The sequence below is a fragment of the Calonectris borealis genome, chromosome 5, assembly GCF_964195595.1.
Source record: "Calonectris borealis chromosome 5, bCalBor7.hap1.2, whole genome shotgun sequence".
NCBI classification, from domain to species: Eukaryota; Metazoa; Chordata; class Aves; order Procellariiformes; family Procellariidae; genus Calonectris; species Calonectris borealis.
The window spans coordinates 4,818,960-4,845,275 of NC_134316.1; the positions used below are offsets into that span (position 1 = coordinate 4,818,960).

Sequence of the window (26,316 nt, forward strand, 5' to 3'; positions counted from 1 at the left end):
AGCTGATGGGTGGCTGAGCTGGGATGCTCTCACTGCTGATGGTAGCTCAACTAAGTGCAAGATCTTAGTAGGGCTCAAAAAGGCTTGGAACTATATATGGATAAGAGGTACCTCCGTGATGACGTTAGGCAGATGTGTAAATGCTCGTGCTTTGGGGCATAAGCCAAGTTCTAATCCAAAGGGAGAGACAGGGAAGCTTCCCCTGGGTCTGCGTGAGGACCTTCCCATCCTGGGGATTTTTATGCCTTTCCCAGAAAGATAAGGGTCCGGATGATTTTAGCAGGAGGAGTTTTATGGCCTTATTGTAGTCGCTTGAAAATTCCCATTACACCTGCGATAGCAGCGGTGCCTTCCCTGCAAGGGGGACGGCCGCCGGGCTCCAGGGTTGCTGAGAGGCAGCAGCCAAGGATCCAGCGCGGTCCCGTGCTGGGGTTTGCTGTCGGTACGTGATTCCGCACGCGGAAAACCTCCGGAGCTGCTCGGGTTTTTTTTTGTTTTCCTAGAGATGCAATCCACACAACACCTTTCCTTAAGCAACCCGATGTAGCTCGTGTAACCCCCTCTGGCTGCAGGTACTCCCGTCCCCTTTGCTCCCTGGGAGGCAAAGCCGAGAGCTCAGGGTAGGGTTCAGGTAGCCACGGGCACCACGAAGCCATCAGCGAGGCACCGTGGCCAACCACCACGCATTTTATGATTTCATTTAATTTTTTTTCGGGGGACTCTGCTGCATCCCGAGGGGGGAATAACCTCTTTGATTTGATTTTTTTTTTTTTTTTTTTTTTTCCAGTTCTCTCAGGCCAGACACACCACAGCCCTTTGAAACGCTCTGTGTCCCTTACCCCACCCATGAATGTGCCAAACCAACCTCTAGGACATGGATGGATGTCTCATGAGGACTTACGAGCTAGAGGACCCCAGTGCATCCCTTCCGATCATGCCCCCCTGTCTCCACAAAGCAGTGTAGCCTCTTCGGGAAGTGGTGGGAGTGAACATTTAGAAGATCAGCCTTCCGCTCGTAACACATTCCAGGAGGAAGGGAGTGGGATGAAAGGTGAGTGAAAAAACAGATGCCTCCCCCCACCCCCCCAGCACCCAGCACCCAGAATCAGGAGGGGAAAAGCCGTTTTCCCGGCAGCGCGGGGCTCGGTTGGCGGTTTTGGGCGAGAGTCCTCGTAACCAAACGGGACCTTTCAGCTTCTCTTCCCAGTTTAGGAATTTAGGTTTAGGGGAATAAGTTAGGTTTGCTTTTAAGCAGCGGCTGGTCCTGATCTGACGTCTTACAGTTGGGTGCCGGTGGGCTGGTTTTGCCCCAAAATCCTGCAAGCTGCCAGCTTTCCAAAAAGCTGGATTTTTTCCATTGCCTGTGGCTTTTGGCTGCTAGTGGTGCGCTTTTCTCTTTTTTCTTTTTTTTTTTTTTATTATGGTGAAAAATAGCTTAGCATAGGTTTAGCAAGCCACCTCTGATTTACCATTGTGGTGTTTGGTACCCACCAAGTATTTGGGGAAGTTTTGGCTTAGGATACTTGTTTGCAGTGAATTTATCCTGTGTATTTCAGTTGTTTTTTCCCATTATACCTGCATTTCACGGAGACTTTTAGCAATAAATCTATGTGATCCTGTTGGGAAACAAGGCAGAAAAGAAACTCTATTGCTGCAGTCAAAGACGGAGAGCAAACTTCAGGCTGTAGAGGAATAAATAGATAAAAATTGGGCAAACACATAGACTGTACATTCCAGTGAACAGACAAAATGACTGAAAGTGAACTCACAGCTATCAGACTGATTTAAACAACTGTGATTTTCAGTAATGCAAAGCAACTCTGTTGTGTGAAGACCGATGAGGTACCAGAATAAGGAAACAATCGTATTTTTTTAAGTAGTCACAAGGTCTGTTTTTGCTCTAATTACAGACAAATCTAGATACGTATAAACCTGTAATGTGGCACTGTGTTTGACTTGGTACTGTGTGCCTTTGATGTGCATGAACTAAATGCATGAAAAAAACCCTCACGATTCCCCCGTGAGATGGATGCTGGGGGCTCAGCCCTCTCCCTGGCTGGACTTTGCACCGGGCGGGGGGCGATGGGCTGTAGATGCGATGGGGAGAGTTTTCCGCGTGTGATGGCCTCGCAGAGCCGGGCTTTGCTTCTCAGTGGCTCGGCTTGCTAACGAACACCTCGTCAGGTAGCGCAGCCGGGGAGCGTTTCGACTGCGGTGGTGCTGCAGGCTCTGCGTCCCTGTGGCTCTCGCTGCCTGCACGACCTCACGGCGGGCAGGCGGGCTCGGAGGGATCACCGCCAGCTTGTTGAAGACTAAGCCTGAAGGATCCCCAAGGCTTTCCATGCCTGGGGCCGCATCCTGCAGTCTGTCAGATCGAGGAGACCCTTTTCAGGAGCTGGTGGTGCAGAGGGGTCTATTTAACGTGATGTTTAACCAGGTTTCTGCTGATGGGACTGGGGAGGAGACCGCGGGGAGCTTGGCTCCCTGTGATCCACAGCTGCAGCTCCAGGACCTGCGTGGGTAGAATCTTCCCAGTGCAACGCCATCGATCCGTACGGCCAAATCTGCAAAACCCAAAGCCGCTATTGCCCAGGCTGTCCACGAGCAATAATCAATTAAATAAACTCCATATTAAGACAGCCCGTTGCTGCTGCATGCAGCCCCCCCGGGGGAGATGGCTGCCCTTCCTTGGGCCATCCCTTCCCGAGCATCCTCCTTCTCTGGAGGAAGGTTTGCAAACATCTAAACCCGATTCCCCCCATTGCTTAGGCAGTTGGTTTGCTTTTGTCCCGCTGTCCGGGGATGTGCGAAACAGATGTCTACAGCCTCTGGTGCCTGCGACTGTCGTGTCCTCCCCCCTCCGCTGTATTTTCTTCAGACCGAACCAATCCAGTTTCTTCCCAGATGGTGTTTTCTAAACTCGGGGTTGTTCTTGCTTCTCTCCGCCGGGTTTTTTCCACAAAGTCCGTATTTTATTGAAGGTGTGTTGCCCAAAACTGGACTCAGGAGCCAGGGTAGAGACTTGCTTGCCATACAGACAGCGTTCCTGTGGCTGTATAGCTCATTGTCCTCAAATAACACACCGCCGCGGGCTGCGTGTGACCCATTGTATCTCCACAGCTTTTCTGCAAAAAAAAGTACTGCCCGTTCCCTGCCCTCGGTTCGTGCCGTTTCTTGTTCCTACAGAAACGCACAACTTTTTGTGCATTTTTATCGGCTTGCATCTTATTTCATCCAGACCGGTTGCTCGGTTTGCCAAGTCCCTTCTCTGAATTGCAGCCACGTCTCCCCGAGCGCCTGCAGGCTCTGGTGGCTTGGTGTCACCCGCAGCTCCGGTCAGCTCGCTCCTTCTTCAACACCCTCCGCGGCATGCGGGAGGGTAGGGGGGAAACCAGACCCACGACAGACCCCCGTCCCACGTGGCTTAGCAGCTCATCTCCCCTAATGTCACCTATTTCTCTCCTTTCCATCTATCTTCGTGCTGAAGGAAAAGTGCCCTTTGGCTTTTTCCCAGCCCCTGGTTTCTCTGGGGCAGATGCGGACACTTTGTTCCCTGCAGAGCCCATCCGTCTGTCCGTCCGCCCCTGCCCGGGGCACAGCTCGGGGCGTGCCAGGGGGAGGGTTTGGGTAGAGCTGGGGGTTTCTGCTGCGAGCACGTCCATGGCTTGGCACGGTGTGCCGAAAGGGCACTTCCGAAGACGTCCTGTGTATACGTTGGCCTGTATTTATATATGGCAGGGTGAATTGTTTTCCTTCTAAATTTCTTCTAAATTTCCATGCCAGCACCCAGATAGACTTGTGCCGGCCAAACTGCGGCGTTCAGTGCATATATAGGGGACAATGTATGTGAGCAGCATGAAAGTCCTTGGTTTGCTGCTCACATCAGACGCAGCGTTTCTGACAGCCCTGCCATGACATAGCAATTAGCTCCTGCTAATCGGTGATTAAAGAGTAGCTCCGTGGGCGGGTGGCTCGCTGCTCCGTGGGGATCGTTAGGAAGTTTGACTTTCCAAGGACCGTGAAATCGCCTTAGATGACCTTGTCCCTCCTGGTTGCCTCTTCCCCATGGGAAGGGGGAAAGCCCCACCACCGTCCCTCTGGGGTGGCTCCTTCTCCCCACCCCGCTCCCGGGATTGCCATCCCTGCTGGCAAGGGGGCCCTGGGACTGTCGTAGCTCCCCAAAATTAGGAGGTGATCCAGGGAGACTGATGCAAAGGGAGAGAAGAGCTGCTCCGGCTCTCTGACCCTCTGCAGAGGTTGGAGATGGGTTTTCTACAAGATTTAATATCTATGTGAGGTTACACCTCTCTTCTGAAAGTATCCCCATGGGCTTTGCCATCGGCACGGACGTGCACCAAAAGCAGACGTCCCCAGGGGACATGGGATCAGGCAGATTTTTAACTTGTCATGGCTAAAATGAGGTGGTTTTGTGTTAAAATGAAGTTGAGATTCGAGCTTGCCAGTCCCTGCGCTCCTCACCTCTGCTGGAGTCAGAGGGCTTTCTGCTAATAGCTTTTAATGGGCTTTCTGCTAATAGCTTGTAATTTTTTTAAGCAAGTGGATTTAAGAGGCCTCGATAGCGGGTTTTAGGACTGTTCAGGACTCTTGCATGTTGGGACTTTCGAAAAACAGCAAAGTTCAGCCCGTCTGTGCTCGGTAATTGCTTTGCCCCGGTGTTTGCTGTGGGATTCATCTCTTTCTGTGCAGCATTTGAGGAACTTCACTGAAAGGCAAATCCTGATGTGTGCCAGAGGTTGGAGAGCGTGAGCAAAAAGCAGCTTTTTAGGGCCATTTGCATCACCTCTGCTTGGTCAGCCCGGGCAGTGGGCAGCAGGAGACTTCTGGCAGATGTCAGAATTGCCTTAGGGGACCAAACCAACGGTCCCTCTTGCCCTGTCCCCTCCAGCAACGAGGTGTTGGTTTGGGAAGAGGTCTGTGACGATCCTTGACTTGCATCTGGCACTCAGCAGCGTGGGGCTTTCTGGACAGAGACCACCCACACCATGGGATGTCCCAGCAGTGGGGCTGTCCTCCTCGCATCCCTTTCCAAAGCAAGTCTGGCCTCGCACTTTGCTGTCGGAGCAGCCTAGAAAACCTTTGAGGTTGGCCACATTAATGAAGGTTATTGGAGGTGTCCATGAAGGTTGTCCTCATGCTGGTGGTGAGCAGAGCACCAGCACCCACAGCAGCCCCAGCCCAGCAGCAGAAGTACATAGCGGGTAGAAATCCCTCCCGAAAACGGTGCAAGCCCCCATTCCTCCTCCCCCCTCGGTGGGCACCTTGGGCAGAGGAACCCCATCGGCGCAGCCTCGCCGCCAGCCATCACTCCTTCCCCTCGGGCTCTCCTGCACCTCGGGTCCACCACAGACCCCTTACATCGACTCGGGAACGATCAAGGAGAGGGGAGGTGTTGCTGCTAACTGGTATTTAGCCCCAAAAGAGACATTTCCTGAGGCTCCACCTTCTCTCTCCGTTCAAGGTGTGGGGTTTGGGGCTGAAACACTGGTTTTTCACAGTTACTGCAACCGGTGTGGGTTGAGACGGGGCTCCCGGGTGTCTTGCTGGTGGGGAAGGGGTCAAGGACTAACGGACAAGGGTTTTGCTGGGAGCGGAGCGCGTGAGCTCGGTAGGGTAAGGCAGAGCTATTGTCGGGTTGTAGGTGCTAAATAAAGCAGGTCCCGATTTGGCACAGCATTTGAAGCCTTTAGGATGCAAAGCAAAAGCGTCATCACGGGCAGAGTGCTGTGCTGCAGCACAGATATCTGCAGGGCCTCCCCTCTCCCTTGTGGGGTGTCAGCACGAGCCCCCCCCAAACCAGTGAAACCCCGAGTAGCTGCTGAGCAGGCTGGAGCGGGAAAGGCGCGTATCCCATTGCCGTCTCCGTGGAGGACACCCCGTCGTGGGGTCTGGTGGGGTTTTGCATGTTGCAGAGGAAGAATTCCCCTCCCAGGCCCCTCCCTGTGAAACCACATTGATGTCAGGAGGATAAAAGTATTTTTGGGTATCCATCCAGCCGGGCGCAGAGGTGCTACACTGCAGATAACGACTGGGAAGGAAGAAGTCATTTCAGTCAGTGCATTTTGAGGTCCCAAGTCACCCTTCTGAAACAGGCTGTGGGACCATCTTCCATGGCACGTCATTTTCCCATGCTCAAAAAAACCCTCTCTTTATTTCTCTTTAAGCAGCCATTTAAATTTTCAGCACATACCATCTTCCTTCATGCCATAAATCAGTGTTTGCCATCTGCAAAACAGCCATTTGCTCATCCTAAGCTCAACCACACTGTTGGGTTCAGTGGTTCCCACGTTCCTGGGAAAAGGGCAGCGAGGAGCTTGCTCGTGCAGTGGTGCAGCCCTGGCTCCCTGTGGGCTAATTCCCGGCGGCTCAGCCACAGAAACCCAACCTCTGAGGACATGTCCTCATCTCGGGGCTGGTTCCTCCTACCATCGATACCCATAGCACTATGTTCTCATCCAGGGGCTGGTTCCTCCTACCATCCGTATCCATAGCACTATGTCCTCCAAAAGGTCCATGATGTTCAGTAAGGTGTCTGAAGCACCAGTGGGATGGCTCTTTGTGTTGCTGTTGATGTTATCGCACGTGGTTAAGCAGTGTCATGAGCTCTCATCTCCTTCTCTTTGTGCTGCAGATGTCCCAGCCTGGCTGAAGAGCCTCCGGCTGCACAAATACGCCGCCCTCTTCTCGCAGATGACGTACGAGGAGATGATGGCCCTCACCGAATGCCAGCTTGAGGCACAAGTACGTCCCACGTTGGTCGTAAAGGGATCAGCCGCGGTCCCGACTCTTGCGCAGTCGGTAGACGAGATGCCCCCAACACCTCTTTTCGCATCTTCACGTGGAAGGCGTTTTGCCCGCGGGTGGTTGGAAGGCAAGCAGAGAAAGGAGAATTGGCTCTTGGGAAGTGAAAAAACCCACATTGTACCTGAAAAAGGCCTTGTCCCAGGTTTCTTACTGGAGTAAGAAATCCCTGGGAGCTGCGCTTGGGTTTTTGTCTGATTGGGATTAAGTTTCAGGGGCACAGTCTGCAGTACCCGAGTCCTTTGAAGTCTGTGGGGCTTTGGTGGCCAATTGCCTTGTTAACCTTTGAAAATGTCCCCGCTTTCAGATTTACCTCTGCGTTATCCTCGGGATGAAGAGGGCCGGTCAGCACCATTGCTTTCACTGTTTGAGATGTACCAGGGAGGGACAGACTAGCTGGAAATCTCTATCTTCAGCAAGTCTCTGATTTCCTATGTCCCCCGCTAATCCCTGCACTCAGAAATTTGATTAATTTGTAGCAGCCCTTTTCGTTTAGGGAAGGATTTGGGCTGACCCGGCTGTCCTGTGGCAATATTAACACCAGGTTTTGTGCTGTTTTTTGCAGAACGTTACCAAAGGCGCAAGACACAAAATAGTCATCAGTATCCAAAAGCTAAAAGAAAGACAAAACCTGCTCAAATCTTTAGAAAGGGTAAGTAATCGCAGCCACTTCTGCATTTCCTCTGTTTCAAGAAGCTAGGAATTAATTCTGGGGTGAAGAACTCTTCGGTTACACATGTTGTTGGGATCTTCTGCAGAGTCTGTTGCTGGCTTTGCCGCATCTGAATGGTGTCTCAAACCCTTCTGTACCAGATGCAGGTTTTATTTGGGGCTGTATTTTGCAGAGTGGGTCCTAATCCAGCTCCGGCACTCACGCAGCTGGGATGGATATACCCTGCAGCCCTGGTACAAGCCCTGCCCAGCTCCAAGGTGCTCGGAAACACCTGAGCTCCAGGTGATGGAGGACACCATCCCAGCCACACTGATGGGAAGGTGGTCACCCATCCGCTGAACCGTGGTGCAGGACCAGCTCTGATGGTCCTCTTTCCCGCTGGAGAAACAGCTAGACAGAGCCTCTAACCCCTGGTTATCCCTCGGCCACTTGGTTAACTCTCCCGTCTCGATGCCACTGTCTCTCTCAAGAGCCCCCTCCATGCCCAGCAGTCCTCACAGGGACCCCCGAGCCCTGCCCCTACCTCTCCATCCCCAAAAAGAGATGGGATTTCCCAGTGTCTGTCAGGTCAAGGGCCACTGCGCTTTTCTGGAGCATCATACGGGCAATCTGTCCCCAGATAAAAAGCCAGACACCCACGTCAGTGCCTGAACAACAGCTTGAATTTCCAAGGAGAACAAATAGAAACTTCTTTGTCCTTTCAACAAAAAGCTTAAACTCGGCAGAAATGGCTGTCGGAGAAGCACCAGCACCGCAGACTGGCTGGGAGCAGCTCACCCGACGTCTTGCTATTTATTATCACAATATTATATTATATTTAATTGCACCATCTTCAAACAGCAACTTGCAGAGCCTCCCGCTAGGGGCTTTTAAATACTTACGTGGTGTGTTGCTATTTATTGGTGTTTTCGTTAGCTCACTGTTTCACTATTTATTTATAATATGGGATTGTACTCAGAGTATGGCAGTAGATAATAAAGCCATATTTACCTCCGTATATTAATAATAACTATTAAATACAAGAGACAGCCGGCTGGATTGAGCTTGCTTCAGCGATGCGTTTTCCAGGCGATTGCACAGCCGCTTCCCCCGCTTCTCCGCCTGGGTTTCGAAATACGGTATCGATTGACTGTCGCGGTGTGGGAGGGTGAGCCCAGTTCAGCTGACACAACCAGCCACGCAGGCTGTAAAATAGGGCAGATAAGTGGCAGGGACTGCTTTTGAGCAATCGTGGGGTGGGTTTGGGGTGTGGGGCTGTGACCGTGTCCCACTTTGCTGGGGCTCAGAGCTGCCTGTGAGCTGCTTTACTTGGGAGGAGGTGTCTCCTGTTTTCCAGGCTTCCCATCCAATTTTATTTTGCTAAACAATGTGTGGGACTTGATTTTTTTGGGCAGTGTCTCGCTGCTAAAGATTGCTGCTTTCTTGGAAAGAGCTGCTCCACCCCTCTCTGCCGGTTAGCAGAGCAGGATTTTTTCCCCGAAAAAATAGTGCCCAGCAGACTGACGCCAGGTCTTCGAGAGAAGTGGAGCTAAGACGTCCAAGAGCGAGCTGGGGGTGCAGCAGGAATTAGGGTGAACAACATTTCAGGGCTTCGGCTGGCTCAGGCGCAGCCTGTGCACCCACTGCGTGTCTCTTCCCTAGGCGCAGCCAGGACTCACCCCAAAAGCTGCCTCTTTCCAAGCGGTGCCCCACGAGCCAGACCCTGCAGGAGCCTGCGATGAGCTGTTGTGGTCCAGGCTACGTTAAAAACAAAATGCAATTATTTCCCATCAGGTTTTCAGTGTGGGAGGAGGATCTGACCGTAGAAAGAGATGATCCACACTCATAACTGAGAGCAAGGCTGGGGGTATACCCAAATTCTCTCCCTCCCAGGTGGACATCTCCCAGGATCTCCAAGCTGAATATTTTTGCTATAGGGTTATAAGTTCACCTGCAGCCCTGTGGTCTCCCTTTCTGTGTCCGACCGCAACCCACCCTGCTCCCCTTGAAACCCTTCCCTTTCCCCTGCGCATCCGCTCCCCCAGCCCATCCCAGTGTGGACGGGGACGTCCCCACTTCGGTGCTGCAGGATGGGCTCCTGCATCCCAGCATGGTCCTGGGCTCTGCGATGGTCCCAGGGCATAAGAATCATAGAATCATTAAGGTTGGAAAAGACCTCTAAGATCATCGAGTCCAACCGTCAACCCAACACCACCATGCCCACTAAACCACGTCCCTAAGCGCCTCATCTACACGTCTTTTAAATACCTCCAGGGATGGTGACTCCACCACTTCCCTGGGCAGCCTGTTCCAAGGCCTGACCACTCTTTCAGTAAAGAAATTTCTCCTAATGTCCAATCTAAACCTCCCTTGGCGCAACTTGCGGCCATTTCCTCTCGTCCTATCGCTTGTTGCTTGGGAGAAGAGACCAACACCCACCTCGCTACAACCTCCTTTCAGGTAGTTGTAGAGCGCGATGAGGTCTCCCCTCAGCCTCCTCTTCTCCAGGCTGAACACCCCCAGTTCCCTCAGCCGCTCCCCATCAGGCTTGTGCTCCAGGCCCTTCACCAGCTTCGTTGCCCTTCTCTGGACACACTCCAGCACCTCCATGTCCTTCTTGTGGTGAGGGGCCCAAAACTGAACACAGGATTCGAGGTGCGGCCTCACCAGTGCCCAGTACAGGGGCACGATCACCTCCCTGCTCCTGCTGGCCACACTATTTCTGATACAGGCCAGGATGCCGTTGGCCTTCTTGGCCACCTGGGCACACGGCCGGCTCATGTTCAGCCGGCTGTCGACCAGCACCCCCAGGTCCTTTTCCTCCGGGCAGCTTTCCAGCCACTCTTCCCCAAGCCTGCAGCGTTGCACGCGGTGAAGGATGCTATGGCAAGGTCTTTGGGGCAGAGCAGTTACGGAAAGCCCAGCTTGAAGGCAGTGCTGGAAACGGGCTACAAGCCCACAGTAAAAAATATGATTGAAATTAAATAGGGCTGAAATGTCACGATTGTGGGATTGCTGGGGAAGGAGCAAGATACTTGCTGGTCTGGGCATTGAAATCTCACAGGATGAGTCGCTCTTCTGGGGTTTGCATCTTCCTGGTGGAAATTTGGAAACGCTGAAGCTGGATTGTTGCTGGGTTTGGGTCCCAGTGATTGACAGGGCACATTTATTTCTGGGGATTCAGGTCTGAACACATCCATGGATAATCAGGCAGAGTCCCTGCAGCAGCTCCACCCTCCTCTGGTCTAAGCAAAGGACTCGGTGAACGAAACACGGCTGTTGAATATGGAGGGTCCTGGAGCAGGAGCGAGGCCGTCGGCTTTGCTGGGGATTTTCTGGGGGGTAGCAGTAGGGGTCTGGTTCGTAGCTGATGTCCTGTTGTCCCTGCAGAGACAAACTCTCTTCTCTCCACTTGAATCCGCAGGACATCCTGGAAGGTGGCAACTTGCGTGTCCCGCTGCAGGAACTACACCAAATGATCCTCACCCCCATCAAAGCCTACTCTTCCCAAAACTCGAGCACGGAGGAGCACAGCCGGGACACGGATTCGCATCACCCCTCCTCCCTGATCGGCTCAGACAGCCAAGGCTCGGACTGCAAGGACTCTGCCGCGGGGGGGATGCAGCAGCACCATTTGCCGGGATGCGAGGGCGAGTCGGGGGGGGCCCCTTTGCCCGAAGGCGACCTGCCCGGACAGTTCACCAGAGTGATGGGGAAAGGTGAGCGGCTGTCACTTCTCGTTGGCCTCCTTCGCTTAGGGAGAGCAGCGTCGGGGCAGGGTGCGTGCGGCGGCGGCGCTGGCAGCAGCCTTCCCCCGAGCTCCTGCAAGCCGCAGTCGAGGGGTGATGATTTTTTGAGGTCCCGTCATGCTGTGGTAAGAGGTAAGAGCGCAGGTCGGGGGGTAAGCAGTGATTTTTGGGAGGGGTAGCGATGGGACAGGCGGATAGCATCCTCTCCCTTCCCATTCGGAGCCCTGAGGGCATCCCGCCGGTCCAGCCCTGTTTTCACGGACTTGCTCTGCTTGTGGGGGGGTAGCAGTGGTGCATGGGCTGGACGTGAGCCATCTTGAGTGCAAATCAGCTGGGTCCAAGCCCCTTTTTAAGCCCCAATTTAGATGCAGGACATCCAAAATACTCAGGTGCCGTTCCATGCCTGGTGCGGGGTGCACGGCTTTGCATCAGGATTAACACAGGAGGTGCACAGGAGCGATGTGAGGTAGGGACCGACCTCCTCTGCCATATACAGGGCTCTTGGAGGAAATCTGTGTGAGCTCGGATGTATCCTAACCCCCGTCGGTGGCACCTGAGGTGGAGGGAGATCTCCCTGGGGAAGAGGGGAGGGGAGTCTGGTCCACAGGCTGACACAGGAGACCAGGAACAGAAAGAAACTCGTTGAGATGCCATGAAGAAATATCAGCCCTGTCCCTATTTCAGATCTTTTTTGCAAAAAATAGATGAGATGTTTTCTATATAAAAACCTGGTGCAAAATTTCTCACCAGCTAATTGACCGCATGCACAGACAAACGTGGGTTTCTGGCCCCGTTTTAAACCCGCTGATGAATTCAGCCCGTGACAAATGCCTCCGTCACGCTCGAAGCTGTACGTATGACTCAAGCCTTGCCAGGACGAGGTGTCCTCCTGGACCGCAAGGCATCCCTGCCCGGGGGCTATGACAGGAGAGACTCATTTCTCTGTGAACTCATTTCCACTTGCTTTTATGGCATTAATTCCAAAAGAGGTTAAAATGCATTGGGAAAGATGGGAATCCATTTGCAGCGGGGGCAGATTTTGGCCATAGGAGCAGGAGTTCTCCCAGTGCCGGCTCTTGCCTAGGAATAGGGAATAATCCTGTGCCCCTGATTTGCTCAGGTCTAATTTTGGTGACTCCGATGGTATCACTCTGCATTTACACCAACGTAACAGAGAACAAAATCTGGCCCTAAATATAGGACGGCACGGCAGGAATTGGGGAAGGGTGTTTTTTCTCGCTGATGAGAAGTCTCACCCTTGGGACAAGGGAAATGGGACATCCAGGGCTTTTGTTGGACCCCCTTGAACTCCAGCTCGGTGTCCCCATGCCCATTTCTCTTCTCTTCTCTCTTTTTTTTTTCCAGTATGCACACAACTTTTAGTTTCCCGACCCGACGAAGAGAATATAAGTTCCTATTTACAGCTCATAGACAAATGTCTAATCCACGAGGTGAGTCGTGACGGATCATCTAAAACTGTTGTTCTCATCACTTAGAAACTGTTTCCAAAGTGTCTGTTTATGTAAACCTTTTGGTTTCTAACACAAATATTTTTGGGGGGTATTAATAGTAATTCTGACAGAACAGGGCTGGAGCGGGCGGTAGCTCCAACGTGGTGCATGGAAATGTTGCTCCCCCCGCCCCGACACTCGCTTAATTGCCAAGACCTGGAGCTGGGAAATTCATCTGGCTCATGACAGTCTGATCGGCAGCTGGATGAAAGAAAAAATCCCGGGATGAACATGCAGACAGACCCGGCCATCCCTTGGCTGCCTCCTGTTTCGCAGCACGTGGGCTTGGGATTTTGCAACGGGGGCATCTGTTTCTGCTCCCAGCGGATCTGCCTTTGCCAGCTGATGGCTTGGGATGGCCGAGGCTGCGCCGCGGGGCTCCGGCACGCTCCTGCCCGGTGGCAGGGAGGGATGGCCGGCATCCCTGGTGTCCAGCAGCGTTTCGTACCCATGCCGGCTGCACATGGAAGAACAAGCTGCTTCTCATCGCCTGCCCATATGGCAGGGGTCGGGGGGAGGTTGCACACCCTCTCATAGGAGCTGCAGGCTTTAAACGTTTCTCAGTTATTTGTTTATAAAAAAATACGTTGTCAAAGTACAGAAGAATCTCCTCTGGAGAGGGCTGGTGGCTGCAAACCCCAAAATGTGCTGCACGACGCATGGAAGAGGAGAGAGGTGGCTCGCGGCTGAAGCCGGTGCCCGAGCCGTGCTTGTGCAAAGGTTTGATCCACACGCCTCTGCAGGGCCAAGCGCGGGGGATCTTGAATCGGGGAGAAATAGTTGGAGACCGGGCAAAATGCAAGTGCTTCATTGTATTTTTTGAACTGTGCTCCTGGACACCTCTGTCGATCACGATGGGGGTTTCAGTGCTGGCTGCGGTGTCAGCCAACATTTGGCCTCGTGAAATACGGGGTGGTGGCACCCACGGTTTGGGTTTGCTGCAAAACGGGTTTAGAGCCGTGGGTATGGTCTTCTCGGTGCTTTACACAGACACAGGCAGTGGAAAACAGCTGTAGGGGCTGGAGGAGAGAGCACGTTGTGCTCCCACTTGCCTCCCTCTCGGAGAGCATCAGAGCCTGGAAATGGTGCCTGGACTTTCTGGATGGCCGAGCAGGGCATCGCTGGGGGAGCAGGGGCGTGAAGAGAGGAGCGAGGATGGTGGGAGCAGATGCCCAGGGCTGGAGAGCAAAGCCAGGAAGACGCAGAGCTGCAGAGGGACTCATTTTCCAGGAGCGCCTGGGACGGCCGTGGTGACGCAGCGTCACCCCACCGGTGCCAGCCTCTGTCCCAGGACCACCGTCTGCGTCGGCTCCAGTGTAATCGGTGGGAGAGAGTATCTCCTCTGGAGGGTGGTTTGGAGCAATCAAGTCAGGCGCTAATTAGCCTCCAAATTGTCCTCTGGAGACCTCCGCTCTTCTCCGCCGGCGGCACGGAGACGTTGGGTGTCTAAAGTTAGCGGTGGTGAGCACGTGGGTGTCCCCGTAACCCACACTGCCTGGCTGGAGGTCTGGGGCGTTTTGGGAGGAGGTCTGTCCCCTGACCTTCTCAGGGAGCCCGGGCGGGTGACGGGGCTCACCCCGGGTGACCTCCCGCAGCGGCTGTGGGTGCCAGGAACAGAGCCGAGCTCTGCCCAGCCCCGAGGAGGAGGCTAGGATGCGGGATGCCACGGAGCAGCTCTGCTTTCCAAATCCCAGCATTTTCCAACCCCGGCGGCGTTTTCTAGAGCCACGTCCAGGTGACAAGTGTCACCACCCGGCGGGGACCAGCCATCAAACCCCACGGGGAGCTGCGCTTACACCCCAGCAGCAAGCGGGGAGCCGGGCGCCTGTGCTGGGGTCTGGGGGCGAGGAGGGGTAGCGGGGAAGCTTTGGGGAAGCCCTGCTCTGCCCAGGGGGGTTGGCAGCCTCGGGGGCAGAGCCGGGCCATTGCTCTGGGGCGCAGGGGATGCTGCCAGAGCATTTTCTCGCCCTGAGATGAGTAAATCCTTGAGAGAGAGCAGGGCTTTCCCTCTGGGCTTGCCGAGGGGCTCAGCTCACGCCACCGCCTGCTCCGGCTGCTTTTCTTTACACGCACACCCACATACGCATCCCTGCTCGCTTTGTCCAGAAAAATATTCATGTGTTTCCTATTTTTCTCTGTTTTTTTTTGAGGGCAGGCGTTTACAGAGATCCAGAAGAAGCGGCTGCTGTCATGGAAACAGCAGGTGCAGAAACTCTTTCGGTCTTTCCCTCGGAAATCCCTCCTGGAGCTGTCAGGCTATCGGCAGCAGAGGAGGTACGTCGGCTTTTGGGGAGGGATGGATGCAGCGGCCGGGGGGGGCCCGGCAAGAGCATCTCGAGAGGGACCACTGTCTCCCAGCAGGGAGGGACGGATCCTGCCGGGTTCAGAGCCACATTTCGGGAGGGAGGAGGGTTGGAAAAGCTTTGGCAATAAAACCCCAGGCGTTGGCTGGGAAGGGAAAGCAGCAGTAAGTTTGCTTGCGTGTGTGGTCGGCGCCTACCCCACCAATTCCCACCGCGTTTCCCTGGCTCCGAACCCAGTGCTTCCCAGCTGTGTAGTGTATCCCCGGCACTGGGCGGCCGGCTCTGCCCCTGCTGCTGCCTGTGGCTAATTACATCAGTGCTGGAGTTTCACCAAAAAGCCGTCAACTGGCAAAAAAAAGGCTTGAAGCCCGCAGAGCCGGGGGGCTGCGGTCAGAAAGCCGGGTAGGGCTGTGTTGCAAACACCGTGTTTGCTCACTTGCAAGGTGGTGCTGGATTTCGGGTGATCCTAGAAAGCATTGGGGTTATGGCAAGAAGAGGTATTTTTAGATCAGCTTTAACAACAACATCAGCCTTTTGTTTCATTCTGCTAAGTCTATTTTATTGCAGTCTTGTGCAAGTTCTTTTTTCTCAAAAAGAAAGTGTTTTGGAGATAACTGGGAGCATTGGGACAGCCGGGATGTGAGTTCAGAAGGAACGAACACAGAACCAGAGTGTTCCCCAGTGGAATTAAATGAAATATTTTGGAATGGAAAAAACAAGCAGTTTCAATGCTCGCGGCAAGATCAGAAGCAGAGTAGACAAGAGCCAAGGTTTTTGATGGACCCGTTTGGTCTGGGCCGTCACCGTCGCAGCAGTTTAGCTGCACACCCAGGCCGTCCCCAGGCACGAGGTGGGGCTGCCGGCTCGAAACGGTCCCAGTCCCTTTCCCAGGGCCGCCCAGGATGCTTTCCAGTTTCCTTGCTGCTTTGGGATAGTTTGCATTTTGCGTTTCTTCTGCTGCTTCTGCTCCTGGGAAGCTGCGGGCAAGGAAGGAGCACACGGCCAGTCCTGCTTTTGTCATGGGGATTTCATGGCAAGAGCATTTTTTGGACGAGGTTTAAAGAAACCCCGTCGTACTTCTGCCTAGTAAATTTATCCGGTTTTGGGATCCCAGCGTGCTCATGTCATCTGAAGCACGTTTGCAGCCACCCGCACAAGCAGGAGAGATGAGGGCTGGGAGGAAGGTGAGCTGAAACATCTGCGAGGGTGATTAAGTGCTGGAGAAGGGCAGGGGGGAACGGGGAGCGTAAAAGCAACCGCAGCCGTGGGTTTGCAGAATGCTCCTATCCTTGGCTGTGCTTAAACCTGCTAAGGGCATTGCAGTCCTGCTCGTCGGGCAGAGACACCAAGCCAACGTTGCACGGCGAGGAGACCCGCGCTGCGTGTGTTTCCAAGGATTACCTGGCGGTTTTTGTGTCATTCCTCTGGTTTTAAATGCAAAAACCCACATGAGGAGGGATGCCAGCGTGTCTGACCCAACCCTCCAAGGAGTTGAAGATGGTTTCGTGTCCTGAGATCAGTGTCTCAGGATGTTTGGGCTGCGTGGTCTTGGGTCCAGATGGTTTTGCTCTGACCACAGGCAGCTGGATGAAGGTTTGCGGTGCAGAGACGGGAGCGGGTGCAGAGTCAGTCCCACCTCTTTCACTCAGCCTCTCCCTAGGAAATCTTGGGCTCGTTAGGTCATTTTAACCAAGTTTTCCAGAACTTGAGAAGTCTCAGAGAGGACCGTGTTCATAAAAATGAACCTCCTGGAAGGGGAGAAGGTCCAGCCCTTCAAGCTTTCCCAGTAAAGAAAACCCAGTAGCATAAGCTGAACCTTTATCAGACACTAGAGAATCCACACACAAGAGATCTCTTTTGTACAGCTCAAAGGCATGAAGAGTTTAAGTCAAAACCCAAGAAATCAGGCACCGCTAGCTCCAGTGCCCGGGGAATTACCTGCGTTATTTTAGCTTGCATTTAAGAACAGGCCCATTTTGCAGGAGTAAAATAAACTTTAAAATAAAATAATGCGAATCGGAGAACTGCAGAAGGAGAGGAGGGTGGCTGGCAGAGGGGAAGAAGAAAGGATGCTGCTGTTGTATGCCCAAACCTCCTCCTTCCCGCTGCTCGTGGAGGACCATCTTCAGCGGGGTGGGAGGGTCGGGGCAGGAGCGGAGCTCGCAGTGAACCCATGGCCGTGGGATGGGCACGGGGTGGTGAGCATTGGTCCGGGGCACGGGGTGGTGAGCATCGGTCCGGCACTTCGCAACAATGCAGGGACACCCTGGGGACGTTTGGCTGTTGGTCTGAGCACGCCAAACCAGCCGCTCGCCCCCGTGCCCGCAGCACCGTCCCCTTGCAGGGGCTGATTTCTCACCCTCGGCGCTTTCTCTCTCTGCAGCCGAGGCTTTGGCCAGTCGAACTCCTTACCGACAGCCGGATCTGCAGGGGCAGGACTGGGCCGGCGAAACCCCCGCCAGTTCCAGATCCCCTCCCGCAACCTCCCCACCGCCCGGCTGGGGCTGCTGGGCCCCAGTGGGCTGCTGGGCACCCCCCAGCGCAGCCCTGCCGCCAGCCCCGCCATCCTCAAGCAAGGCAGACAGGTTGGTCAGCGTTCAGTGTCTCCAGCTTTTCCATCCCTTCCCTATAAGCTTCCTTCGCTTTTTCTCCTCTAACTCCTCCGGATCTCCTTTTTTTTTCTTCTTTAGTTCAAGCCAAGCAAGCGAGAGCAATTTATTCTTTTCCGTGCAGCTGGGTGCAGAAAAGGGACTGGCAGGAGGGGGCCAAACCGGGCGGTGGAGTGGGGAGAGATGAGCCCAAGGGGGTTATAAACACATGGCACAGAGGCCTCCGTTTTACATCCTTCACCCCTTTTTTGTTTGCTTCCCGCAGAACCTCTGGTTTGCCAACCCCGGGGGCAGCAACAGCATGCCCAGCCGGAGCCACAGCTCGGTGCAAAGGACGCGCTCGCTGCCGGTCCACACCTCCCCGCAGACCATGCTGATGTTTCAGCAGCCAGGTAGGAAGCCGACATTTGCTTTTTCGCTTAATCCACAGCCCAGCGAGACGAGGGGAGGCTGCGTGAAAGGAGCCGCGGCGATGAGCCTCACCGCAGGCGCATCGCCCGTGCCGGCGCGGCGCGCTCCCGCACGCTTGCAGCCACGCTCGCAGCGCCGGCTGCCGCAGCCCGAGTGGGGTATCTTTGACACTAGTGGGATTACTGGGTTGATTGAAGCGGAGACATCACGGGAGGGATTGTATATAACGGCTTGGCCCTATATATAACGGTGCTGGTGCCTGACCTAGCTTGCTTCTGAGGGGCTTCGTGTCCGTGGGGATGGCGGTAGCTCATCCGTCACCTTTTCTGCTCGTGCATGGACACGGGGACCCGGTGCGGAGGGGCTGCCTTCGTGCACTCAGGGGAAATTCTTTTCACAATGCATGTGAAGGGAAATGGTGCTGTGGCAGTGCTTCCCTCCCAAACACCGCAAAAACGCTCCCGTCTATAGGAGCATCCTCTGATTCAGGGGGATTCCTGCTGAACCTGGAGCATCCTTCCCATTAGGACATTCGCATCTTTTTCTCTGTGTATCCCTTCATTAGCCTTTAAGCGTGCCTTTTCTTACCAACACGCTTACCATAACAATTTCGACCGCAGGACAGGGCGTTACACCCCCCCCCGCCAGTAAACTAAACCTCATCCGTAAGCTTCTGCCATGGTTTCAGCTTGGCAGCTCCCCTCGCATCACACGCCTGTCGTGTTTTAACTGCATAATTTAGGTGGCAAATGTCCTGTACAGCAAAAGCAGAGTCTGTTCTCGGGTATTGATCAAACACCAGGACAAGGGCACATTTCTGCAGGCGCTGAAGGAGAATAAATAGGTTTCCCTTTGCGTGTTAGCCTGCGGTGAATGAGGCCGTAGGAGCATTGGGGAGCTAAAGATGCGGACTGAGTCGCGAGGAAAATAAGCAATAATGCGGGGCCGGGCTCCCGAAACACTTTTCATCAGGCTGCAGGGACCTCAACCCTCCTGGACCCCGTCCCATGTTCCTGTCAGCCGGTGGCAGGCAGGGGATGCCGTAACACAACAAATACAGCTTTTGCTGCAGAGGGTGGGCTGTTTTGGTGCTGTATGGATCAGGTCGGGGCGTTGCAGCGCACCAAACTTCGTCCCCCCACTTTTTTTGTGCTCACCCCCCGCCCCGGGGACATGGCAGCAGGGCTGTGGGTGACCGAGCAGCGGCCGAGCCGGCCACGGAAAAACCGGCCGGCGGCTCTGCCGGTCTGTGCTGCCATCCCACGTCCGAGTGCTAACCCTGCCTGCGCGCTGCCTGCACGGGCAGCTCCCGGCCCCGCTGTTCCCTGCGGCTGCTTGAAGGTTTTGCACATATCGAGGATTTTGTGGGGCCTGAGCAAGGGGAGAGCCCGGGGCTGCCCCTCCCGGGGCGGGGGTCCCGCGCTCACCCCAGCTCCCCCCCCAGTATCTCTAACCGGCGCCTGAACCCCTCATTTCCATCCACCTTCTGCTGCAATGCCACGGAGTCCCCCCGAGATTTACCCCTTATCGATAAGAAAGAGGGAGGATGACGGCTATTTTTGCAAACGTCCATTGCTGGAGAGGATTGCACCGGGAAGCGAAGCGCTGCCAGAGTCCGGCCGTGCGGTCAGACCCTCCTGGGGCATCTTTCGGGTGGTTTCCTACCCGCCCCCCCCCGCCCCATGCACCCACCCTGGCAGCAGCAGAGCAGGCAGGGGGGTGCGGGGCAGGCGGGCAGGGTCCCTGCCAGGTCCCCTGACCAAGGTCTCGTGTCCCTTTCTCCCTGCAGAGTTCCAGGTGCCGGTGACTGAACCTGACATCAACAACAGGCTGGAGTCCCTGTGCCTGAGCATGACGGAGCACGCGCTCAGCGGTGAGCACTCCCTCCTCCTCGGGCTCTTCCAGCACGTCCACGCCGCCTCCGCCGAGCCCCCCGGTACCTGCCCCTGCCCCGCGCCCCCCAAAAGCTGGGACAGGCTGTGGCTGTGAGGGGATGGGACGGCAGCGGGGCTGGATGCGGGGATGCTCCCGGGGATGCTCCCGGGGATGCTCCCGGGGATGCTCCCGGGGATGCTCCCGGGGATGCTCCTGGGGATGCTCCCGGGGATGCTCCCAGTGGGGGTCGGACGGGGACATTGGCTTCTCTCGGCGAGGTAGCCGGGGCAGAGGGGTAAAACCGAATGTGGGGATCGCACCCAGCACTAGTGGAGTCCATGCTTATTAGCCACTAGTTAGCTTGCTAATAATACTTAGTATTAGCTCGCTAGTTTGTTATTAGTTCTCGATAAAGCCCTTGCCACTGGAGCGCTCGAATGGTTCACAGACTTTGGAGTATTTTACCCTTCTGCCACCGGCCTCCCTCGTTCAGCCGGGGGGTGCAGGAGCCCCGAGGGACGGGGCTAAAACCCTGCCGCGGGCTGCCGGGCGCTGTGCCGGGCGCTGTGCCGGGCGCTGTGCCAGTGGCGCTGGCGGCTCCTCGCCCGCGCCTGGGGCGGCTGTGGGTGCCAGCCCGGGTGGGCGGATAGCGGGCATGGGGAGGGAGGAAGACCAGGTGGAAAAACGGGCAGGGAAGGTGGAAAAGGCAGCGGCAGCATGACGGAGAGGCCGGCACAGCAAAAAGCACCGGCACCAGAAGCACCCTGTGCCCCTCGCCGATGCACCGGACCCCCAAGCACGAACAATGACTCCCCGGCGATGGGACGAGCGTAGCCGCCTGCATTGCCCAGACCCTCCCGAATATCCAGCTCGGGTCTCGCCCCCGGCAATCCCCAGACTGCGTCGAATGGTTGAGGACGGGAGCCCTTGGGGAGGACGGGTGCCGCTGGGTTCCCACCGCCGGCACGGCTCCCTGCAGCGATGCGACGGCCCGTCCCGGGGAGAGGGACGCGAGAGCAAGGACTGTAAGAGGCAGCAGGGCCCTGGCAGCACCCTCGGCCGGGAAAACAAGGACACTTCTGTCACCCGAAGCGTTTTCTCCAGCGTGTGCCCAGGCGAGGCTTAGCTGTCTTGTTCCTCTGCAGGGTACTGTTCCTCCGAGTTATTTTTTCCAGGTCGCATACCCCGAGCCTCTCGAAACCGGTCGTGCTATAAATAGCTCTTAAAAAAATAAACCTTCGGGGGAGGAAAAAAAAAAAAAAGGCGTAACAAACCTCTTTGTTTTTAGTCTTAAGGAGGGAGGCGGCCGTGATGCCCTGGGTAGTGTAACAGGGAGTGCTCTGTTCGGGGGCTCCCTCCCTGCCGCTCTCCATCCCGGGGACGGGGGTTTGGGATGGGGGACCGGGGAGCGGTCGGGACCGCAGGAGGGCCGGAGGGTTGGAAATGCTGTTGGGTGTTGATTTCTGGTGCCGGGGGGGCTGGAGGAGAGGGGGCTGCTGGCAGCAGGGTCGTTTGTGCGGCTTTGGGATGGGTCGCGGACCCCTCGCTCCTGGGCTCGGGGCTGTGGCTGGGGATGGGGACTCTGGGGAGGCAGAAACAACCCCGGGGATTTTTTTTTCCTGCCGTGGTCCTCGGAGGAAAATTTTGCACCTTCTGCAGTGCGGGCATTGCAGGGCTGGGTTAGATGGGGGGGCAAGGCAGCCCCCCGGGACTGGCTCCGTCCCCGTCCCCCAGCTCCTGGGCAGTGGGTCCTGAACTTGTCCCGCCGTAGGGGGGGTCCCAGACTCCCACTCACCTTGCGGCGAGTCCGGGCTGCCCAGAAACCCCCTCTGCTCCTGGGAAAGGTGCCGTGGGGACGCGGCTGAAGGTCTGGACCGGTGTTGGGACAGCAACTCGGGGGGGGTTGGGGAGGCTGGCTTCCACGGGGTGGGGACAGGCAGTGGCACGGAGGCACCGGCAGAGTGCTGACACCCCGAAACCCTTCCGTACCCCCTTGGGGAGATGGGGGGGTGGGGGTGGCCCCGTGGTGCCACCTCAACTGTAGGGGCCGTGGGTTGGGGCTGCTCTGGGGGGTCCATCCCCCCGTTCCCCGGCTGGGGGGATGCCGGCACAACGTGAGCGGCTGCTCGCCGGGGCTGCTCCTAACTCTCCCTTCCCGCTTGCAGATGGCGTCGACCGAACCTCCACGATCTAGAAGGCGTCGCGACGGGGACGCTGGCCGGGAGAACAACTGCTGCGGGTCCAGCGGCGAGGTTGGGGCTTGCAGGGAGCCTCAGCGATAGCTTGCATCCTTTCTCCTCTCCCTCTCCTCTCCTCTCTCTTCTCTCTCTCTCTCTCTCCTGTTTTAATTTTGTGAATGTGTAGATTGTCCTTGTGAACATATCATTAGACTTGGAATTTGTGTTGTCATTTATTACATCCATGCTAGGGGTGAAAAAAAAAAAATGGCAAAAAAATCGACGACGATGAAAAAAGCATGGGGAGGGTGGGGGGGGGGACGCGGCAGGAGAGTGCTGACAACGGAGGGTTCACCGGAGCACCGTGGGCAAACCCTGTTTCTAGACGAGGATACGAATGAATATCAAATATCACGCGGGTGTGTATGACCAAAAACCCTTTGGGGAGGATTTGCCTGTCCCGCCGGGGGCCTCGGGGCCGGTTGGTCCCGTCTCTTGAGTTTCGCTGCGTTCAGGCACAGCGAGCCCAGATTTAAAAAAAAAAAAAGAATAAATAACCCCAAAATTTCCTTTCAGTTTAGCCAAGAGCATCCGCAGTTTCGAGGCAGCGTTGTGCACAGGGCAGCGGAGGCGGAGGGTCGGCGGGCGCCCGCCGGGTGCGGGGTCAGCCCCCCCCCGTCCCTGTGCCCCCGGCGTGGGTCGGGGTGCGGGGACGTGGCGGAGGGGGGGGGGGCATCTCTCCCGGCGGAGGGTCCCGGGGGATGTCGGCGAAGGGGGGACGCCGGGTGAGTTTCTGTGTCTCTTGCCTTGCCTGCGCGGGTACCGGGAAGGTGCTGCATCCTGGCTTTACACATCTGCCCCCAACCTGCCAAAACCCAGCCGTGAGGGGCTTTTCCAGCCCCGGGGCGGCCGATGAGGGATGAAGGAAGCTTGGAAGGTTTTTATTTAGCCAAATAAAAACCAAGCCCCGAAGGGCACCAAAACGCAGCTCCACAGCCCCATTTTCTTGGCATTAAACGTGCCGGGGAGGAGACGGGGATGGCAGTGGCTCGGCTGCCCCCCTCGTTGCTTCTTATAACGGGGAGCTAAATTTGGTCCGAGGGCATTAAATAGGTAAACCCGGCACGGCGCTGCTCAAGCCCGTGCTCAAAGCGAGATCGGGGCCAGAAAAGCCATCGGTGCCCGTGGTGGTGCTCGGCGTAGCGCCGGCTTCGCTCCCTCCGGTCCTGATGCTGCTCCAAGTCCTCTGATGGAATAATAATAAATTTAAAATAAATTAATGAAGGGAGGTGACGGGTGGGAACGGCAGCTACAGGGGTTGCAGGAATATTCCCAAAAAAGGGCTCGGCCGTGAGCACCGACGGGCAACAACGTGTGCCGGGACCGGCCGGAGCAGGGCTGGGGGCTAAGGGGGAACCGGAGCATCGGCTGGGCCGGCGAGGGTGGGAGATGTGTGAATCCATTTGCCATGCAGCATTTTTAAGTCATTTTCTTAAAAAAAAAAACAAAAAAAACCAACCAAGTGCCAAATGCGATGATGTTTTATGTTTGCTGTTCCTTGGTGTCCTGTTTCCCGGCAGGCATGAGATGGGAGGGGGGGTGTTGGGGGGGACGGAGGAGGGAAAACCCGAAAGCCAGGGAGGTTGGGAAGGGGGTGCGAGGAGGTGAAGGCGAAGCGGGGGGCTGGGGGGGGGCTGGGGATCTGGGTCACCCCCCGAGCACCCCCAGGTTGTACGGAACCGAGGGTGGACGCAACCGCCGTAGCAGGAGCCTTCCCCAGGGAAGGCTCAAATGTATTTAGGGAGCTGAAATTCTATTTATTCCTTCGCTGACTATAGAAACAGAGGTTATCTGATTGTGAAGAGAGATTATTTTGGATATATTACCTATTAACTTGCTATGGCTGGTAACCATGATAATGTCTGTTATTAACAACCACCAAATAATTCAATTGTTTTTTCCTTTTGTTTTTTTTTTTTTTAAAAAAAAAAAAAAGCTTATTTTCCATTGACGGTGTATAGGTTAATAACGACTTAGTTGTGTTTGCTGTTTCTTGGGTTTGTTTTTTTTTTAAGTAAAAAAAAAAACAAACAAACAACAGTGGCTTCAGTTGCGTTCGGGAAGTCCTGCCTGGCTCTGGGTGCCTGTGCTGAGTGCGGGCAGCAGAGCTCCAGAGAAAGAGGTTTAAAAAAAAAAAAAAAAAAAAAAAAAGGCAAAAAAAAAAAAAAAAGCTCAAATCCTAAAAGAAAATAAAAATTATTTATAAAAAGAAAAAAAAAAAAAAACCAGTTGCATGAGTGAGGCTGTGAAGTCAAATCTTTAGTAATAAAGCGGCAGTGCCTTTCTTTTTTGTATTCGCCCATTCACCCCACGTGCAACTGTTTTGTACCACGCGCGCGCCGTGGCCAGGGGGATGCGGCCGCCGCGGGGGCCCTCGCCGTCGGGTGGGCATCTCCCCCAGCCCTGCTCTCCCAGAGACAGCCCCTGGCCCCCCCAGCACCCGCCGGGGACCCTTTACTGGTGCTGTTCCCCTGAGCCCTCCCCGGCTGCAGCGGGGGAGGCCGGCCAGCCCAGCACCCAAGTGTCCTTGGGTCCGGCGGGTGCTCCCCGCGGCTGCGACACCCCGGGGGGGGGGGAAGAAAAAAAACCAAACCCATCCTTTTCTTTCGAGGTGTCCTCCCCCTCCCCAGGAACGAGCCCTGAGCTCGACTGGACTTGAGCTGGGCTTTGCCTTTGCTCAGCTCATGAAAAAATTTTGACTGGGGGGGGGTCAAGCCGGGCCAGCATCCAGCAGGAAAATCCAAAACTGTGATTTACGCCCGCGAGCGGCGCGGAGCGAAGCTCGAGTTTGGTCAGCACTTAGGGAAACTTATTTCTGTTGTCACCTTTCTCCATGTCGGGGTGCGGCCGTGCCCCAGGTTTGGCTTTCTGAATGTGCCTGATGGAAAGTGGGTCCTGCAGACGTCTATAATTTGCACACAGCGACGATAACACTAAAGTTGATTTTATACGAGTCATCAGAGTTTGCAAAGTGAGTTTTATTTTTTGTATTCCTTTATCTTTACTTAAAGGTGAATGTGTATTCCTCTGGGAGGAATAGGAAGAAAAAAAAAAACAAAAAAAACAACAGGAATGTTAATAATGTTAAACAGAATACTTCCTCCCTTATTAATATATATAACCCTTATGTATTTATGCATATTGTAAGCTTACTTTAAAAAGCTTTGAACTCTCTTCTGTTGCATGCCGTTCCCGGGCAGCCTTTTATTGTACATGCATGCCTTTAGTCCTGGTTTTTCTGTACAAAGTTAGTGCACAAAGAACTATTTTTGCCTAGTTAATGTTGCCGAGCAATGCATATTTTTTAATTTTTTTTTTTTTTTTTTTGGGGGGGGGGGGATCATATATGGAAATAGCATGTTTGTTACATGTAAAAGCTTCCCGATATAAAGAAATACTAATGTTTGGAGATGCCGGTCTTTGCAAGTGTACAGTTTTCAAATGTTGTTCCCAGTGAAACGCCCTCGTGATTTCAACTTGCTCCAATGTATTTATTACTCATTTCCTCCCGTGTAACGAGGAATCATGGCTATATTTCATATCAACGTTATATTGAAAGTGAAGGGAGATGATTAATACAAGGTTTTGTAACACTGGGGTGTGGCGCCTCCTTCTTTACGCTCTTTTTAGCAGATGGCCTCGTACTTTTAAAAAAAAATAAATAAATAGAATAAAATAAACGGCCAGCCCCGTGGGGGGAGAGAGGGGAGGAGGGGTTGCGTAGTTCTGCGGTGGGGGTTTATTATCTTTACATTTGGCTTCCAAATCCCCGGCATTCCCCACGCAGCCGCGTCTCTGTCCCTCCGGGACGCCCACGCCCCGGGAGCTGTTTAGATACGGGATTTTTGCTTTTGAAATCAGCAGGAATTGGGGCTGGAGCAGCTCGGAGGCTGCAGCTGAAGCTGCGGAGGAACACGGAGAAGCTGGCTTGGCCGAGAGCCTCAGCGTGTGCGCGGAGACACCTGGGTCGGGTTTTTAAGGTTGGGCTGATTTTGGGCTAAAAACCCACAAATTTTGGACCCGCCTTGGGCCAGAGCAGGGCAGGGAGGGATGCTCTGAGCTGGCACGGGCTGCAGGAGGTGCCGAGGGCAGGACCATGACCTCTGGCCTATTTTCTCTTATTTTCTGGCCACCTTTTTCCCTATTTTCT

At 54.9% G+C, this 26,316-nt stretch overlaps 1 protein-coding gene across 3 annotated transcripts in view; it reads left to right on the forward strand.

Moving 5' to 3' along the window:
• SAMD4A (sterile alpha motif domain containing 4A) overlaps window positions 1-22,324 on the forward strand; it is a 106,038-nt gene extending 83,714 nt beyond the window's left edge. Inside the window, exons 4-13 of one of the 3 annotated variants that reach the window (XM_075150777.1) lie at window positions 788-1,051; window positions 6,650-6,759; window positions 7,385-7,471; window positions 10,896-11,190; window positions 12,586-12,671; window positions 14,887-15,005; window positions 17,418-17,619; window positions 17,909-18,035; window positions 19,844-19,927; window positions 22,095-22,324. In XM_075150777.1, the coding sequence (XP_075006878.1) occupies window positions 788-1,051; window positions 6,650-6,759; window positions 7,385-7,471; window positions 10,896-11,190; window positions 12,586-12,671; window positions 14,887-15,005; window positions 17,418-17,619; window positions 17,909-18,035; window positions 19,844-19,927; window positions 22,095-22,123 (1,403 nt within the window). In that variant the 3' untranslated portion in view covers window positions 22,124-22,324. Of the gene's footprint in view, window positions 1-787; window positions 1,052-6,649; window positions 6,760-7,384; window positions 7,472-10,895; window positions 11,191-12,585; window positions 12,672-14,886; window positions 15,006-17,417; window positions 17,620-17,908; window positions 18,036-19,843; window positions 20,044-22,094 lie in introns of those variants that run through there. The other 2 variants (XM_075150778.1, XM_075150776.1) reach the window with 2 other exon arrangements.
• Window positions 22,325-26,316: the final 3,992 nt, after the last annotated feature.